Genomic DNA, 17871 nt, shown 5'->3' with positions numbered 1-17871 from the left:
TTGTGTTGCAAGTTTTTTTTCCCCTTGTCCTGCAGCTAGAGTGAACTCTGGTGAACCTTTCTGGTTTTCTGCACCCAGACATTGAGAAAACGTTTTATGCTGTAGTCCCTGGGAAATACAGAGAAAATCCCCCTGTTCTGTTGTGTGTGTTCTGCTCGAAGCAGGCGAAGATGAAATATTACTAAATTCAGATGTTACAAGAACACAAGAGATGCTTTTAATCTTTTATTGTACATTATAAAATGTTTATTGCTCTGTCTGTATCAGAGGTGTTGACCTCTCCCTCTTGGTGATGGAGGAGTATGTTCTGGCAAAGGATCCACTGAAGAGACCTTTGGGATTGCCCTGCCTTCTGAAACTGGCACAAGGGAAGCCCTTGCTTGTTCACCAACACATCTGCAAGCAGACCTCCTAGTGCCTTTCAAATCAACTATTTTGGAAAGGCTGGTGACAGTGGAAGAGAAGAGATGGCTGAACTCTGTTACTGCCAGCCTGTTTCTTTGCAGGGACTTTTAAACCAGGCTCATCTGAGTGCAGGTTTGTTGTAAAGAGATTCAAACCCTACTCAGGCCAACCTGTCTTGGTATTTGATGGAACAAGTAGGATCTTGCCTCATCCCCTAGTGCATATGGAGTGGTCTTGTGGAGTAATTAAATGAATACAGATACCCCATGGCACACTACAAAGAGTAAATCTTTTCCATGTGATGGACTTGCATCTACCAGCTTCCAGAGCACCAGCAATCCCAGGGATCCTGTCAGCTTACAACATCAAGCACTTAAGAGAGAGGAGAACCCCAGCCCCTTTCCCATTCACCGTCCTCCTTTTTATGGAGGACTGCCTCCAGCAGATACCTGGCATTACAACGTCACAAAAATAGTGCAGACAGGACGTGTAAGGAGAACCAGACCTTCCCACCGGAACCCTACTAAAAGAAGCAATTTAAGAACTTAAGCCCTCAGAAAAAGGTCCCTTAGGCAAGAGCCTTTCGCAATAAATAGTTATTGCCACTGGAGACCTTGCATAGCAACCGGTATCATGAGTTTGTTTTTTCTTTTTTTCTTTTTTTGCTGACTGGCTACATTTTTATGGACCTTTTATCGCACTGGTGGTGGACTCAGGCCCAGCTGAAAATACCATGAAGAAAATGGTTGAAATTATCCTGGAAGCTAAATAACGGCTTCTGGTGTCCCCTCATATTGGTCTGTGCCTCAGTGTTCGGCGTGCTCCAAATATCTGAGATGAAGAGCACCAGTGCGAGATAGGAGAGACAGCAACGGTGGAGACATGTGCTGCAGCCTAACTGGAGAACACCCAGGGAAGTTCTCGCAGTGGGAATGGAAACCGGGGTATGCCTTTTTCTTTTCTTTGTTTTAAAAACCCACCTGCAAGATGTGTTACACAACACATATCAATGGAACAAAGCAAGCCGAGAGCACACAGCAGCCAAAATCTGGTTGCTAGTCGTGTCTGCAGTGAGCTTTCCTCCTTTCTTGCTTGGAGAGGAGAGACAGTGACTGATGCCTGAGCTCACGTTAATACTGTCAAGATGTAGTGACAGTGAGACAAAAGAAAGATACAACAAAACCTTGTACATTTCCAAAGACAGGAAAATTGTTCCAGAAGACGGCGTGTGAGGGTGGAGAGGAGTGTGTGAGCAGTTGCTCCAGCCCAGGTGATTCATGAATCCAGTACAGGATCACCGGCAGCAGCTGTCTCGCTGCTGCTTTTCCATCGTAATTGTTTGTTTGGGTTTCAGGGTTTTTTGCAGGATTTTTCTTTCTGGCCAGATGTTTTACAGAACACAGACAAGGAGGTGGATGCCAGCAAGTGACAATCACTAGGTCTCTTTCCAAATTGCTCCAACAATATTTCACCTCCCTAGTCATCGAGGCTCAGAGGCAGAAAGTGAGAGTGAGGAATGGAGTCCATCTATCAGATGGCAGGCTGTCACGCTTCAATGATATTCACTGAGGGCTTGTTTTTTGGAAACTAGAAGAGAAGAGGAGACAAAAGAAGAAAGAATGTATAGGAATAGCTAGAGAGGAGAAAGACCACATGAGAGATGAGTGCAGCGTGCTGGTCAGTTTTTGTTTTTCTAAAAGTTCTTATTCCCATCCCCTTAGGATAATGAAAAAGGGCCAGAGTTGAGGCTTTAGGGTTGCATGGTTCATCACTGTCTGCTTCTGAATGAGCATGGATTAGTGGACTATTTCAAATAATAAGTAAATGGTGGGGATGTGCCAGCATGCAAGTTGTGAATAGAAACACAAGAAAGTTAAATTAATTTAAATAAGTTGGTATAAATTATAGGCTTGAGTCTGCTTACGTTATGGATATGGCGTACCTTTAACATCATGTGTATTACCAGCCGTGCTCCTGCTGATTAGCTCTTCAGTTAATTGCAAGAGTAATATCCCCTTTACCACATGCCACCTAAGGGCTGCTGTGGGGGTGAGGACCCAAGCAGCTCAGGGACTGCAGCATCGCTCAGTGCATTTTTCTTCCAGAGATGTTCAGATATTTCAGAAATACGGATTGAAATCTGTTTTACTGATGGACATGCAGGCTAATCCAGAGGTGGGAGTGAAGTGCCGGTGTCCTGATGCGTCTGGAGGCTCAGACCACTAATGAAGCCGTGGTACTGGCATGCGTGGATGTGAAGGGGTGTTTCCTTTCTGCATCCCAGCTGGAGGGAGGAGGCTGGAGTGAGGATGTTTAACAGAGGCTGCTTTTTGGGTAATTTAGCTGAGGCCCAGCTGGAAGTTGATTGTCTGCCCTGTCCCCCACTGCGTGCCAGCAGCATCTCACCTTGCTGCGGAGGAGCCCTCCGCTCTGGTGCTCGGGAGTGCTGTTCTCCGAGGCGCTCTTGACTTTCTCCTTGCTGTTATTTGGCTCATTATCTTTGATGATATCGTACTGTCTGCAAAACAGGGCGATCACCCCTAACAGGAAAAAGCATTAGTGATCACACAAATGAGCTCAGCCCCTGGAGCCTGCAGAGATCAGAGATCCCTTGCTTGCCAGCCGGCTTTGTGCCTTCTGGTAGAGATCTCAGCAGCATTCACAGTTGCTCCTAAGGATCGTTTTCTAACACAGCTAGTCAGCCCTCTGGCTTTTTCCTTCTCGATGCCTAATTCCATGCTAAACTAGTTAGACAGAAGGACAGAAGATTAATTATATTCCAACTTCCCTGTCATTAAATGGGACAAGTGTTTTAAGCCCTACATTTGGATAGCGATCAACACTAACCGTGTGGTTAAATGGGATCTTTGCTTTGCAAACACAGGAGCTCCTGGAATTTCTGGTTAGTGAAAATGTGTCCTCTGATCTTTCTCCTCTGGGGTGAAGAGAAGGAGCTGGAGCTGGCAGATGAGAGGCAGGTACCATACCTGCCTGCATGTGATACAAGCCAGGGCCTTTTTGAGCAGGAGGACAACATCTGCAAATATGCAACAGTGACGGCAGCAAAAGCTGCCAGTGGAAATTTCCTCCCACACACGCAGGCACATGAAGAGAAAAGCAGGGGCAGCCATGACACATAAGACGACTGCAAATGTCTTTCTCGGAAGCTTTTATATGACATTTTGACCAAATAACTTCTCTGCCTGCAGATTCCAAACACGGAGGTTAAGCAGACCCAGGCAGATGCTGCTTCTCCCTTACTGAAAAGTATTCCAACTCCCCTAATAGCAAAACATATGTAAAGCTTTCACCAGATCATCACAAACTGCTTTATAAAGTGACGTGTTGTTATGGCAGCTGCCCTCAGGTATTACTGATAAACACGGCGGTCCAAATTCTTTCTTGTGTACGTGAACAAATGGCTGATCCTAGGAGAATAGGTTAACATCTGCCACAGTCACACCTTCTGTGATTTCTGATGGTAAAACTGAGGCACAGAGAAGCGAAGTGCTGTGAACAATACCAGAAAGACAGACAGCACAAGAGCTTGGGTCTTGTCTCACTTCAGAGCACTGGGCACAGACCGATTCCAGTGGACATTTGCTAAAACATCATCATACATTCAGGTTATGGCCAGGCAAGGTTAAGGGCTGTATATTGAGACTTTGTAAAGAACCCACTAGATGTAGAGAGATTTTTTTCCCCCCACCCACTTCCCTTTTTAAAGGTAAGTCATCTGTCTAGAAGGGAAATTGTGGTATTAGCAAATTCTTTGTTCTGACACTGATCTGAGTTTTAGATTAGACTACAGTGGGAGATGAATCAGTTGTTTCAGGTAATTATTCATGATTGTTTTTACTGGCAGGGCATTTAAATTTGAATGTGCACAACTGAAACTTGACATAAATGCTGAAAAGATCATGGACTAGAGGTTTTGGAAACCTTTTAATTTAATTTAGGTTTTCATTTGGTTATCATCTTTAGCAATAATTGCTGTCCAGTCTCTGGAAATGCAAATAATGCATGGTAAACTCAGGATTTTCCAGGGCAAAAAAATATTATATGTGTATCTGATTCTGTGTCACCTGGATGCACTTGTAAAGAAACCTTGCAGAACTGTACAGGACACAGTTCATCCCTCCATCCCCCTCTCTTGTGACAGATCTGAGCTCAGTGACTGGTTTCCTCTTCACATCTCTCCCTGGAGGTATCTCATCTCAGCAGAATCTAGTATAAATGGGCCAAACCTTCTGTTGGAGTAAACTGATGCAACCCCTATCAATTCAGGATTGTTGCAGTTTACAGCAGCAGAGATGACAGACCACCACCTTTAGAGGACATAACGTTACGCTCACCACTGAAACGGCAAGTTGTCAAAGTCATCAGCCACTCAGTACTATTGTGGTGGGTTTCTCTTCTGACCAAGGAAAGTTCTGTGTGTGACTGTTTACACGCTCTGTGTGTGGAAAAGTGGTTTGACTGGGACAAGAGGACTAAATACCGAGTGGCAAAGGTTGTCTTTTATGGATCATAGATTTACCATAGTGCTAATTTCCCTTCCTGCTAATTTCCTTGGGTCACCTGAACCGTTCCCCCTTGGGCAATGTGCTCTGTGACTCGCAGGGAACAAATGTTGTTTCATTAATGTTTTACGTTGCAGCAGGAGCAGCGGCTGACTGGCAGCCAGGGCAGGCTGGGGCTCTAAATAGAAAACAAACATGTGCAAACTTTATTTCCCATTAACTCATGCATGTAATTTCCAAACAGAACAAGCTGAAGGGCTGGCTACAGCCACTTCAGACGTGCTAAGCTTTTGGAGCAGGAGTCAGAGGCATTTTCCTATCCGTATTTGCTAGCTTAAAACATATGAGCGAGAGATGTCCTAGGTACAATTTGCTGTAAGCTCTATTGAAATGTGGTCCCAAACTCATGTCGGAAAACTCTTGGTTCTCTTTGGAAACTTAATATAGTTGTATATATTACAGAAAATCATAGTAAGGGATCTTCATATTGAAGGAGCACATTTATGTGATGCTCTGTTAGAGGCTGTGTTAATGTATGTGCGTAGCTATGCCCATCACATCCCACAGCAAAGTGGCCCTAGGATGATTTTACTGCACCTTCCACAGCACTGGGTGCTCTCAGCTGCAGCTGGGCTTGTGGTCTTGCTTATAAAATCATATACTGCAGTAGCCGTCTTGTAGCAGAGCCTCTGCTTGGATTAAAAGGATTAGTGGCTGCAAGGTGTAAGGAGGACTAGGGTGGAATTTCAAAAGATTGCCAAAAGTTTGGCTTCAAAGCCCCCTTTGGGATAGCAGCTTTCAGCTAATGCTAGTCCTTCCTCCCTCCACCGTCCCAAGCTCATGCAGACTTTTCCTTCCTTTTGGTTAATATGTTTCTGCTAATGTCCCTCCTCTTCCTATTAAATACTATTCTTTGTATTTTAATAGTGGATGTTGAGAGGATCTGGGTTTATTGGTGTTTGGGGCTACTTGTTCTTTCAATGCTTCCATTACTTTAATTGATTTTGAAGTGGGTTTTAGTGTATATATAATAGTGGGTGTTGAGAGCGAGACTCTTAAATTTCTGTTTTGCATGAGAGTGGGAGTCCTATAATAGCCAGATAATTACAGTGACCTGTATCATTTGAAGGGCTCGAGGCATCCTGTTGGATGGCTGCGGGCATTATCACCAGTGCATTCTGGAAAAATTGAGATTACAGGATTAGCCATGGGGAGTTAGACAATTGGTTCATCAAGTCCATCACCTACTTCCTGCTGGACCAGATCAGACCACTGATTCACCTGCTTTTGGCACTGCCCAACTTGTGATGCTGCAGAGGGAACGGAGGTGCCCTTACAGCTGAATATGCAGTACTCTTTATGGGCGGAAGGGTTTCTTTTACATGATTACACATGCAAACCAAGCAAGCCGGCGGGCCCTAGGGATATTACATGCTTTTGACAGAAAGATTGAACTGACCTGCCCACATAAACAACACCACAACAATGATGAGAATTTCCCCCGCTCGCAGCTGTTGGTTTTTCTTCGCCATCTCCTTCATTGTCACCTCATCTGCACAAGGGGAAAAAGAGATCATGATACCTAACCGCACAGCTCAGGCTGCACTAGACACTGGTTTAACAGTGCCCTTGACTCAGATCATCAGTGCGTCAGGGTCAAAGCTAGCAGGGAGAGAGTCCTCGCCCGTCAGTCACGCCAGCAGCACGAGCTGCGCTTTGAACTTGCAGAGCATCAGCTGCTCTGCAGCAACTGCCCCTGACAACCTGCGGGAGATGGGGCCAGGGAGGAGGAATGAGACAGGATCACCAGGCAGTTACCGCAGAGGAGCTGCCATGGGGTAAGTCCACATGTTATCTGGCCCCGTGGCGGCTCGCTCTGCTCTCTCTCTGGTCTCTGTTAGTGCCGTCTGTGCCTGTCACAAAGCCTTGCATGCTTCAGCAGTTCCTCTCCCAGCTCAGGAGAGTGGAGCCTGGCATGATATTTTTCAGTGGAGCCATGAGATTCAGAAATGAGTAGAGCCTTTTTGCAGGGCGTAATGCACCTCCTTGGCTTCAAAGCACTAAGAAGATTACAGTTCAGGCCTCCAGGGAGGGAAGCAGTGCTCCTCTTAGTGCTTTCAGATGAACAGCAATTCAGTATTTACAGACACCAAATCGTTTTAGCAGAAAGAGTCGAGAACTCGCAACATCCTAGGAACCACGGCCAAAAGCCCTGCAACAGGCTGGGTCCTCAGTAGGCAGGTAGTAACCCTTTATATCCCAGACCCCTGTACTCCCTAGCCCTTTTTGGAGCGGAGATTCTTGCTGACAGAAAACCTTCAACAATCTGGTTTGGCTTAAGAGGAACAAGGGAAGGAGTTGCCAGTGAGGAAGCGCCTGATTTCCTCCATGGAGATATTCAAAACCCAACTGGACATGATCCTGGACAACCTGCTCTAGTTGACCCTGCTTGAGCAGGGGTTTGGACTAGGTGATCTCAAGAGGTCCCTTCCAACCTCAGCTTTCTGTAATTTGGCAGAAATATTTGAAATGTAAGAAAAGTGGGAGTCTCTGGGTACTTTTTCCCCTGCTGTCCTGGAACCCAAGCAGAGGAGGCTCAGCGAATCCCCTCAAGTGCCCTGGGAGCACAGTGGTGATGTGCCCAGTGCCACCCAGGGATCTAGCTCCACATGAGTTCACAGGCTGCTCAAGAATTTCCCCTTGCATTCTCCACTTGCAAGGATGCTGAACACACAGCTCCCAGTCTGGAAACCTTCTCCTCCTCACTTTGCCTGTTAAACCTCATCTGGAACGGGAGAAATGAACAGCCAGCCTTCGTCAGCGTCTCCCTATCGCTTTGTGCACCCATCAGCCTTGTCTGCTGGGTACGCTCGGGGCATCCCGCTTGTCCACGTGGGGCTGTGAGAGGGCACTCAGCCCTGCGTGCGTTTAACCCGGCTGTTCTCATTGCAGAGGATACTGCTTTCCTCTCTGCAGAGCCCTACGCTGCCTGGGCGTCCCAGGGGCCACATAGGAACTCACCCACACTTGCCTTTATTTTTAGAGGCTAGTTTCTCAGCTTCCCTGGGGGTCTTGAAGAGGACTGGCTCACTGGCAGGGCTCTGGCCTTGGATGCTGATGGACTGGACATGCACAATGTACTCAGTGTCCTCCTCTAGGTCCCAGAGGGCACAGGAGCGGGTGGTGGTGTTCACCTCCTGGATGAAGCGCAGCATCCGCACGTCCTTCTTCTGGAAGCCGAGAGAGGAGAGCACAGAGTGGTGGAGAGGCCTCTCGTGTGCACTGCTGTCATCTAAGACCACTGCTTCCTGCCCTGTCCACCACGATGTGGAGACCGTCGGACCCTTTCCTCTCTGCAGCTACCAATACATGAAGCGCTGCTGCAAAGAGGACGGGAAGCCAAGTCCCCTGCCAGACCACGAGGGACAGGACGAGAAGGAATGGGCTTAAACTGCAGCAAGAGAATTTGGAAACTGAGGGGACCTGGGGTGAAGATGAACATGACTGAAACTGGGTAACTGCAGGCACCGTACCTGTTGGGAAATTGCAAATCCAATGACAACTTCATCTTCCAGAACATCCCAAGTCACAACGGCTGAGTTGGCTTTCAGGTGTTTGACTGTGACATTTACTGGAGCTGACGGGCTGTCTGCAAGGAGGGAGAGCAGAGCCTTTACAGAGGCAAAGTCACAGTCGCAGGCAGGAGACAGAGCAAGGGCAAGGAAGGGAGTGGGAAAGGACTTTGCTCAGGGTCCTTCCTGTATGTGGTTCTGGGTATGGGACCTGCAAATTGCAGGTACTCCATGTCTTAATTACGAGTGAGGTTCTAGGAGATCTCTGCTGAGAATATGAGTTGCATTAGACACGTGTGAAATAACTGACCCTTGGAAAGAGTTTCTTTTGACAACACAGCAGACCACTGAGTAGCTCATTCATCTCATCCTTCCCAGCCACGTACCACGTTTTCTCTGTTGTTTCCCATTACGGTCTGACAGTGACAGCTGGGAGGAAATGCAAAATCTGCCTTGGAAGTATGAAAACTGAATGCTTTGATGAGCACTCTGGAGGTTTGAAATTCAGGAGTAGTAAATGAAAGTGTTTCTTTTGCTTTTCCCTGTTAGTTTGACAGAATATTTTTTATACATGTTTTGTGGCTGACGGGCTGTCTCTCAGATGGTCGGAGGACATCCAGCAACCATCCACTTACAGCTAACAGGGCAGAACATGCTGCAACAGCACCGATGGACCATTGTAATGTGAAAAGTGCAGGGCATGAAAGCAGTAGCCCGAGGCTCCGTGTTTAGTGTTTATTCCCAACTCCAGAGCGCAGCTGAATTTCCAACTGCAGGGTGGATCTGCGTGGTTGCCAGCCTTGCCAAAGTGAGCTGGGCTCTGATGTACCGGCTGGGCTCCTGCCCTCCTGCACACCCTCACCAGGAACCTCTTCCCAAGGGAGCTGCACAGTGCAAAGCCCTTCTTGGCACCTCAAGGGGAAGGTTTTACCTCGTAGGCTTGGCACAGTCCTTCCAGTGCTCCGTGCAGCAGGTTGGACTCCTGTTCCCTCTCCTCTGGTCAAATTTAATTCACAATCTCCAGCTTGTGCCCCGAACCCAAAGGCAGTAAATGCTAACGAGACTGCTAGGACTCCAGCTACCCCCAGGAGGTCAGTAGGGTGAGGAGGAGTCATTTTTTGTGACTCTCATCAAAGAATAATACTTTTATTGCTTTGTAATCGTTGCACAACACTGCCCTGCTGGGGCTGGGGCTGAGGTCAACAGTAAAAGAAGGATGCATGTGTGCCTGTCTCCAGTAACACTTGTTGGATTTATAGTCAGTCCCAGCCGCCTGAATGTGGCCGAAAATATTCTAGCTGTAGTGTCAGTGTCTCCTGACAACTGACTTCGCTCCCGGTGAATGTTCCCCCAGGAACAGAGAAAATAACGGGAGCACAAAATTCCCCAGCTGACGGTCAGTGCTGTTCTACACTTAGCAGAGCGATGACCTTATTCCTTTCTCTCCTCCCCAAACAACACCCAGAGCTCCCCTTTCTAGCAGATGGGAGACCCACACCCACCAGTGAGACCCTTAGGAACGGGATGTCTGGACCAGCCGTTGGGACCCAGACTGATTCTAGTGAGTCTTTCAGTGAGCAAAAAGGCGCATGGCTAAGTTTGCACAAATCTGGGACTTTAAAAGGGGGAGCAACAAGCTATCGTGGGCTCCAGGGTTTCATAGGGGGAGGTGTCCTTCCTCTCTGGAGTAGATGATCAAGTTGGTATTGACCCAGAGCATTCTCATCTCTCAGGGGCTGGCCTTCATGAAATGAGGCAGCGGTCTCCAGCCAGCTCTCGGAGAACGGAACCGTTTATCATCCCCACCCTCCGCTGCAGCAGCAGGGCTGAGGACAAGCTGAGCAGGGGAGACGGATCGTCCTCCTCAGCCTGAACACCGGTCCCTTCTGGACTCAGCTCCCTGCTGCGACACAAGGAAGGGATGTGGGTCTGCAGCTCCTCACCTTCCCCCGTGACTGAACCCGTGTGCCAACAAGAGCAGGGTCTAATTTTAGGAAGGGGCAGTCACCAGATGGGAATGCGTACAGGGAAGGTCTGTGAGTCATGCCTGATGAATTTGCTAGAACATATGGGGGACATGACGGAGTTGAGAGATGGGAGACAAAACAGTCTCCAGCTGCAGCCAGGCACTTCACCCTTCTCAAAGTACAGCTGTACAGTTAAATCCCGGCATGGTTGTCTTTCCTGGATATTTTTAGGAGCTAAATTTTTTTTAGGAGCTACCACTGATGTACCCAGCTTAGGTTGAGGAGGCCTTTGAAAAGAGATGAATTAACCCCACAGGAAGAGAGAGCAGAGTGTCAGGGAAAAAGCTTCAGGCTGGGAAAAGGGAATGTACAGGACACGGCACTTGGTGCCCGAGTCCCCTTTGAAATGTGTGACCTTGAGGGAGGCATAGCACAAAAAGTGTCTTAAGTTTCCTGACGACATAAAATGTGGGGGAGTTGGGAAGACCTAGCAGAGCTGGAGAAGAGCAAACAACCTCTCTGGGAATTGGTGAGAAAGGGTGGAGGGCTGCGAGGCAGAAGGGAAGCACTCGGCAAAGCTGCAAGCCAGTGCTCGAAGCCTGCGAAGCAGGACTCTGAATGTAGGCAGGGGAGAAATCAGCTGGCGTGGATGGTCGAGAGCACTCTAGAAAACCCCCTTCGTAGTATTACCTGAGAGAGAGACGGAGTAAGTCGAAGTCAGCAGATAATACAGCGAAATCTAGGACAGCAGATCTGAGCATGCCTTTCCTTTCACTACCACAGACGAGGAGTAGCTACACACAAATCAGTGGTGTCAAACCAGTACACAAGCAATTTGAAAAGAGAATTAAGCACGGCATTTGACAGAAATACAAAGCCAGGAAAATTAGTTTCCTCCTCCCAGAGCTGAGCAAATAATTTGGAACCAAAATTTTAATCCTGAGGATGCTTTTCTCCTCTCTCCCAGGAGGTGCATGATGAGATCATGACTTTCTAAAATCTAATCACTCTTCCAAGATATTCCACACCGCTTTTGGCTCCCTGGGCCAGTTGCGGCTCTTTGTAGTGCCAGCCTGGCTGAGGTCAGGTGGAGAAGATGTAATTTCTGTTTCCCAGCTGGCTGTAGGGGGTCAGCATCTCTAGCAGGACCTCGAGGTGCCAAATCCAAATGTTTGGTTCCTTCTAGAGTCCTGTGCAACTGCTGGAAGCTTTGCTTCTGTGCCTGCAGCGGCCAGGGAAGCTGCTGGTGTTCTGGGAGCGGGCACGGAGGGTGGGATAGCCCCAGGGGCTGTTCCTTCCCTGCTCTGGGCGAGATAGCAGGGAACATGCTGTGCATCAAACCTTTCTCATGGAGGTTTGCTTCAGAGACGCTGAGGACAGCACATCCCCTGTCTGGTCTGTAAGGGACCCATATGGTACAAGATTTCTGGTTTAGCAGTTTAGCTTCATCCTGGCGCAGAGGCTGCGATGCCTGCCGGAGCAAATCACACATCGCAAACTGGCAGAGGATCTGTTTGGCCAAACTGGAATTAGAGCTGTGTGCTCGGCTGAAAAGATGCTCTCATTCTCACGTCAGCAGAAATTGCAGCCCCCTCTTTAAGGGGAAGCCTTGATTAATTAAGATGAAATAATGATTTTTAAACGTGAATGGCTGCTTCAAAAGTGATCATGCTTAACCTGTGTCTTCTTTCCTTCCCACAGGGACCCTTCATCAGGGGAGTCGCAGTCCTGCGTCCCCCAGGGCTGTGTGCCCAAGCCCTACCTCGCTCCTACCCACCGTGGGCCCTTTTGGCAAGAGCAGGTCAGAACTGCCTCTGCACAGCAAGGAGGCATGAGCGATGAAGATTACCCTTAATCCCCTCTTAATGCTGAGAACTCCTCCTAGCCTCTCATTAAACGCTTTGCTGATTATTAATGGACTTTTATTTGAGAGAGAGGAAAAAAAAAAAAACCCACACTTTACAGCTTTGGGCTGATTCCTCCCTGGCTTTTCATTGTCGACACAGCGGCTGCTGGCACGAGGAAGAGGAAACCACTTGCCTGCCCCTTACGTTGACTTCACCATCGGAGCTGTAGCGTGGATGGGATGGGGAGGGAGAAAGAGAGGGGCGCAGGTTTGTCTCCATCCCACTGCTGCTGTCACCTGTGAAGGTGGGGCTGCTGATCGAGGGTGGCGGGGTGAGCAAAGGGGGTGTCCAAGACACCGGGGTGTCTTCCCTGGCACCTCTAGGATCAGGGAGGTACCTAGGCCACAAAGATATCACTGGGAGATGCTCAGAGCTCCTGGCTCCTCCGCCGTGGTCCTTCTCCTTACTGTTGTGTCTCTCTCTTTTGAAGCCACTCTCAGTTTGCACCTTCGGCCATGAGCTCTTGTGGGGCTGGGGGTGAGAGCCAGCTTGCTGCCTTTAGCCGTGCAAGCTGCAGGGGGAATCATTGCTTAGAGTAAAAGGGAGAATCTCTGGAAATATCACACCCTTGGAGGTCACCTCTGCCAGCCGAGTCCTGTGGTCAGGCTGTAGGTTTGGAATTAGAGCGTATTCCTGGATTTATCTCCCCAGCCAAGGGGCCCAGCCTAGCCCCAAAACCATTCTTTCTGAATTCAACTGTCCTGGAAACTCCAGCCACTTGGAAGTGCCTGGAGTGAAATGCAGTTGCATCCTACATGGCTAAGGCTACGCTGTAGTCACGGCATTTTCCAGTTCAGTTAGTTCCCATCCCACAAGCCGCTCCTTTCCTGCTGTGAAAGGCTCAGCTGCTTCAGAGCCCCTAGGACGTGGTCCAGCAAGCAGAGTGCCTGCCGAGGCTCTGAAGCGGCTTGTTCGGTGCTATCCGCCTGCAAGCTGCGTGCCCTTTCCTGCGGGAAGCAGTGAATGTCAGCCTTAAATCCCACTAGCTCTTTATTCCTGCACCGCAACCTTCCCTGCGGACGCGGGAGATGGAAGGACACGACCTGCAAGGGGACGGAGCATCCCGTAAGGTCCCGTGTGATGTTCTCCGCGAAGCGCTGCTGCCCGCTCCCTGAGCGTGGGTACAAAAAGACCTGCGTTCGCTGCCTTTCTGAGCCTTTCTTTGCTCTCCCAGCATGGCTCCCTTCAGGGGATGTAATTGCTTGTCAGCTTTATGGGGTATGTAGGAAGGGCTGGCACCGCCGCTCAGCTTCCCCCAGTGTTTTAATGAAGGGAGCCTGCAGAGGAGTGGGAGGGAGCAGGGCCCGCCGCTGCCGTCCCGCTCCCGGCTGCATGGGAAGCGGGGCTGTTTGCTGCGCTCTGACAATTTCAAAGAGCAGAAAGACCAACTGGTGGTTCTTCAGCCTGGGAAAGAGGCAATTATTTCCTGCTGACCGCCCACTCCCCTGTACAAACGGGATATTAGGCCAGCCCCCTCCTACCCCCGCTGTCCCAGGCCCTATCGCTGATTCCCCGGGGAGTGGGTGCCCAAACGTGCGGGTGCAAATGCTGTCGAGGAGGATGGAGCCTTTTCAGGGAGCACGGAGATGCTCGCTGTGTCCAGCCCGGCCATCGGGAATTCCTTAGGGCAGGAGGAAGGGGTATTTCTACTTTGGAGAATGTCCCGTGCTGCCAAACCTCAGACTCTCCGAGTCCCGAAGCCGGGCAGGATTCGCTCGGGTCTCGCCAGCGCCATGACTTGGGTTTTAACGCTGCCAACCCAGAGCAGAGTCATTGCCGTGGCACGTTCTATCCAGGACCCGAATGTCCGGGGAGGACTGGGTACCACGGTCTTTTCTAGCTCTTCTCAGCCCACACCTATGTTACATTAGAGAAATGAGAGAGAAATCTGTCAGAGGCAGAGAGGGTGAGAAAGCCCTGGAGTTTCCCGGGCAGCTGCTGGATCTACTCTCCCGGGAGTTTGCCGGCTGGTCCTGACCCAGCTCTGCTCTTGTATCCAACACTTCGATTTTTACTGCACACATAAAGATTTGCATGCTTCGCTGCTCAATACATTTCTGCTTTTAACTGAATTATACTTGAGTCAGGCCTTAATTTGGCCTTTGGGTACTGTATAAACCAGGAGGGGTTGAGTTAACAATAAATGCCAAAAGGATGAGGCCATATTCAGTACCGGTGCATGGGTACCGCTCCATGAAGGCTGCTTTTGGATCCTGCCATGGTGTGCACGGTTAACGTGTGCGAGCGCGTCCCTCTCTGGGAGGGATCTCCCTTTTCCACATGTATGTTCCCAGTAGGAGACAGCGTTTGGAAGAGGATGGCACAACCTTGGCTGCCTTGCACAACAACGTCCCTGCTGAGAGGCTGACACTGAGGTTAGAAACCTCCGTATTTCAATTAAATCTCTCCTACGCTGAATGCAGAAATCAATAAAGTGCTTACGCCATCCGTCAGCTAGCCAGGAATCTCCGTGGCCTCCATGAGACGGGAAGGGGCTGGCGCGGGTCGGGTTGCCGTCTCCAAATAGCTGTCAGACCCATTGCTGCTTTCTCGTGCGGGCCGAGCCTATTGCTCGCTTCTGGTTTCGATCCTGCCAGAGTGTGGGTGAGCTCAGTTCCCCTGCCTTGGAGGAGGAGGTGAGCGTGCCCGGTGAGATACAGGTCAGGAAAGAGCATCCACAGTCCGGTTGTCACCTCGGCTTTGCTCTCCTTCCACCCCCCCTGCAGCCGGTGGGGCTGCCTGGGCAGGAGGTGAGGATGGAGACCCACCTCAGCAGGGGAAGAGGAGCTTGGTTTGCGGAGTGGCTCAGGGTGTGAGAACATGCTTTAAAGCTTTAACAGCGACCAGAATTCAGCCAGATGATTTTGGCCCCGTTTTGGGCAGCGGAGATGGAGGAGCTGTTAAGGGGCTTCTTGGATTGGAGGCCAGCCCAGGTCCTGTGAAGGCTGAGAGCTGGACGGGGCCCAGAGCTGTGCTGGAGGGTGAAGTTTTACCTCCGCCTGGGCAGTGCGTTACCTTTCCCCTCCATCTCACAGAAATAAACCTGACTTGAGTTGCTCTACGGGCAGGCACCTTGCAGGGATGCTGTTTGCCCTAGCAAGTTGCAGGGGCCGTGACCTATTTTGGGGTCTTTCATCACCGTTGCGCAGCATCGCCCTGCTGCTCTTGTGCTTACTTGCTGGCTGGGGTCAAACCACGACAAGAAGGCTTCACCCACACAGCGCTGGTGGGATGCCGAGGGCTATCAGAGCGTTAGTGTGGAGGTTATTTCTCAGCTGCCTTGTCTTCCCAGTCCTGCTTCCCCTTCTTGCTCACCCTGGCATCACCTTGCCAAAAAATGGTCCTGACTGGCCAAACCCCCCTTCCAGAGCGGGGCTCGTGCTCGGTGCCGCTCACTCGCCAGCCCTCGCCGCTGCATCGGCGGGGGGGAATTTGCACCGGTCCTCTCCCGGGGACAGCAGCTTTAATTTTTACAACAGGCGTTATTTTAAACCCACTTGCATGAGCTCTGGGTCCAAAGGGGGGGGACTGCCGAGCCTCCATCCCTGCCTGACCCTGCTGGGGATGGCCTCCTCTCCACGGGCTTTTCCAGTGACTCTTGGCTTGCACGCCTTGGCGGCCTCGTGGCCACATCATCGGGTAGAGCTGGGGACACAGAGCTGGTGGTGATGCTGCCGCTACCTCTGTGTGACCTTGGGAAAATCACTCCATACCCTCATTCCTCTTTTCCCTCTCTGAAAAACAGGGACAGCACAAGTTCACTGCCTCACCGGGGTGCGGGGAGAGAACATCACAACCCTTGGCAAAGCAGACCACAGAAAGAAGAGGCAGCGGGGGTGCGTGGCACAACACCAAGGTCACGCAGCTTCGTCAGAGCCCAGAACCGAGTCTCCTGCCTCCCCACCGCACGCCGTAGCCACAAGACAGGGCGGCTATCCGTGTTTACAGAGCTGCCTGGCTCCTAACGTGGCACGGACACCTTACGGCACAGAAACGCTGCCTGTAAGACAGGAGCAGAAGGCGGTTATGGGCAGGGGCACAACTCCATGTTTACTCTCAGTTGCTCACTGAGGTGATTCAAGGATAAGGAAGAGCAAGGGAAGTGGCCTAGTTTACAGAAAATCGGGAGGGCTGTTACAATTGCAGACGCCTCCATTGTGCCGCGGTGTTTTCCCCATCGCTCCCTCCGTTTGGGAATGTTTCATTAATCTCCCCGGGCCTGTCAGTTGTGAAACGGCAACTTCAGAGTGCCGATGTCTGGCCAAGGACGCGTGTGTCAGAGCCGAAGGCATTCGGGGAGTTGCTGCAGCCCCGGCGCAGGCAGGACGAGGGCAAATGTAACTCCAGCAACTCCCGGGGCTGGCTCAGGCGCAGGAATTTCCACTCCCCGGAGCTCTGTATCCCTAACAGTCACCCCCAGCCTCCTGGAATGCAAGATATTCTAGCAACCAGCGTTTTGCAAATCAAAGCAGCTGTTCCACCAACATCTTGCAGCCAGCGAGGGAGCCAGCCCTCGGCTGACTACACAGAGCCGGGGAGGGCGTCTGGCTTGGGCTGGTGCTGCGTGGCAGGGTGAGGGCTCGTGGGGAGCACCCACCAGTGGGGTGCTCGGGTGAAGGCTCAGCCCAGCTGATGCAGAGGAGGAGAGTGGACCTGAGCATGTCCTGGTCTCTCCAAAATAAGAGCTAGCTCATGGGGACCTTTGCCTTCCCAAAAGATCCCCCACGTCAGAGGACCCGCTTAGCTCGAAGGGGCCTGGTTTTAAGTAGCCGGGATGTGCTGTGCCCCAGGTGAGGAGGTTCCTCTGGGGCAGCAGTGCTTCCTCAGGAGCTCCCAGGGCTCCCAGCAGTGCCTGGCTGGGCCCCAGACAGCCTGGGGTGAGCAGGAGTCGGGGAGGGGGATTGCCAAGGCTAATGTGCCATGGCGTTGGCAGAGCCGACCTGGTTTCGCCTCCTCTGCTCTAGTTCAGCCCCGTAACATGAGCGGGCGCCGCTGCTCAGGGGCAGGAGAGCCTTTGCCTCCCCCGTGCCCGGCGCTGGGCAAGGGTCTCCGTTCGCTCTCCCCGAGCCCCTGTTTTCACACCACATTGCTACGAGCCGCCTTCCCCGGGGACGGCCGGCTGTAAGCGCCCACGCTGGGACACCGGTGGGGGCGAGAGCTCGGCTCTTCCCGAGACCGGTGCCCCGGGGCTGCGTGTCCAAAATCGCCCGTCTCTTCTGAACCCAATCACCGACAAAGTCCCGGCCGGTGATACCCCCAAACTCCGTCCCCTCGGCGCAGCCCTCCACGCAGCACCCACGCTTCACCCGCTGCTCCCACCCGTGCGCACCGGGGGACTCCCCCTCGCCGAAGCTTTCACCCCCACACCCCCGGGCAGCCTCTCCCCGGGGCCCGGCGGCCCTTACCTGCCTCCACCGGGCGCAGACCGGCGTAGCTGAAGCAGAGCAGGAGCGCGGCACCGGTGCAGCCGAGGAAGGGCTCCATCCCCCGCTGCCGC

General features: G+C 51.2%; 2 protein-coding genes across 2 annotated transcripts in view; one reads left to right on the top strand and one right to left on the bottom strand.

Moving 5' to 3' along the window:
* The window catches only part of S100PBP (S100P binding protein), a 26668-nt gene extending 14320 nt beyond the window's left edge, over positions 1 to 12348 (top strand). Inside the window, exon 5 of the mRNA XM_050909912.1 lies at positions 12169 to 12348. Within this exon, the coding sequence (XP_050765869.1) occupies positions 12169 to 12322 (154 nt within the window). The 3' untranslated portion in view covers positions 12323 to 12348. The remainder of the gene's footprint in view (positions 1 to 12168) is intronic.
* On the bottom strand, positions 229 to 17871 carry FNDC5 (fibronectin type III domain containing 5). The gene is made up of 6 exons (XM_050909915.1): positions 17780 to 17871; positions 8462 to 8577; positions 7960 to 8158; positions 6388 to 6480; positions 2812 to 2945; positions 229 to 1992 (listed from the first exon to the last, which is right to left on the bottom strand). The coding sequence occupies exons 1-6, from the start codon at positions 17856 to 17858 to the stop codon at positions 1951 to 1953; spliced, it is 663 nt and encodes a 220-aa protein (XP_050765872.1). The 5' UTR covers positions 17859 to 17871; the 3' UTR covers positions 229 to 1950.

The sequence above is a fragment of the Gymnogyps californianus genome, chromosome 22, assembly GCF_018139145.2.
Source record: "Gymnogyps californianus isolate 813 chromosome 22, ASM1813914v2, whole genome shotgun sequence".
Classification (NCBI taxonomy): Eukaryota; Metazoa; Chordata; class Aves; order Accipitriformes; family Cathartidae; genus Gymnogyps; species Gymnogyps californianus.
This window is presented reverse-complemented; position numbering and strand designations above follow the sequence as displayed.

What these genes read in the sequence shown, in the direction of transcription:
- FNDC5 (XM_050909915.1), bottom strand. Translation starts at nt 17,858, where the DNA reads ATGGAGCCCTTCCTCGGCTGCACCGGTGCCGCGCTCCTGCTCTGCTTC. An exon ending in GGTGTTGTTTATGTGGGCAG is followed by an intron (nt 2,946 to 6,387) that starts GTCAGTTCAATC and finishes TTTTCCTGTTAG; the next exon opens with GGGTGATCGCCCTGTTTTGC. An exon ending in GAGGGCTCCTCCGCAGCAAG is followed by an intron (nt 1,993 to 2,811) that starts GTGAGATGCTGC and finishes CTTCTCTTCTAG; the next exon opens with TTTCCAAAAAACAAGCCCTC.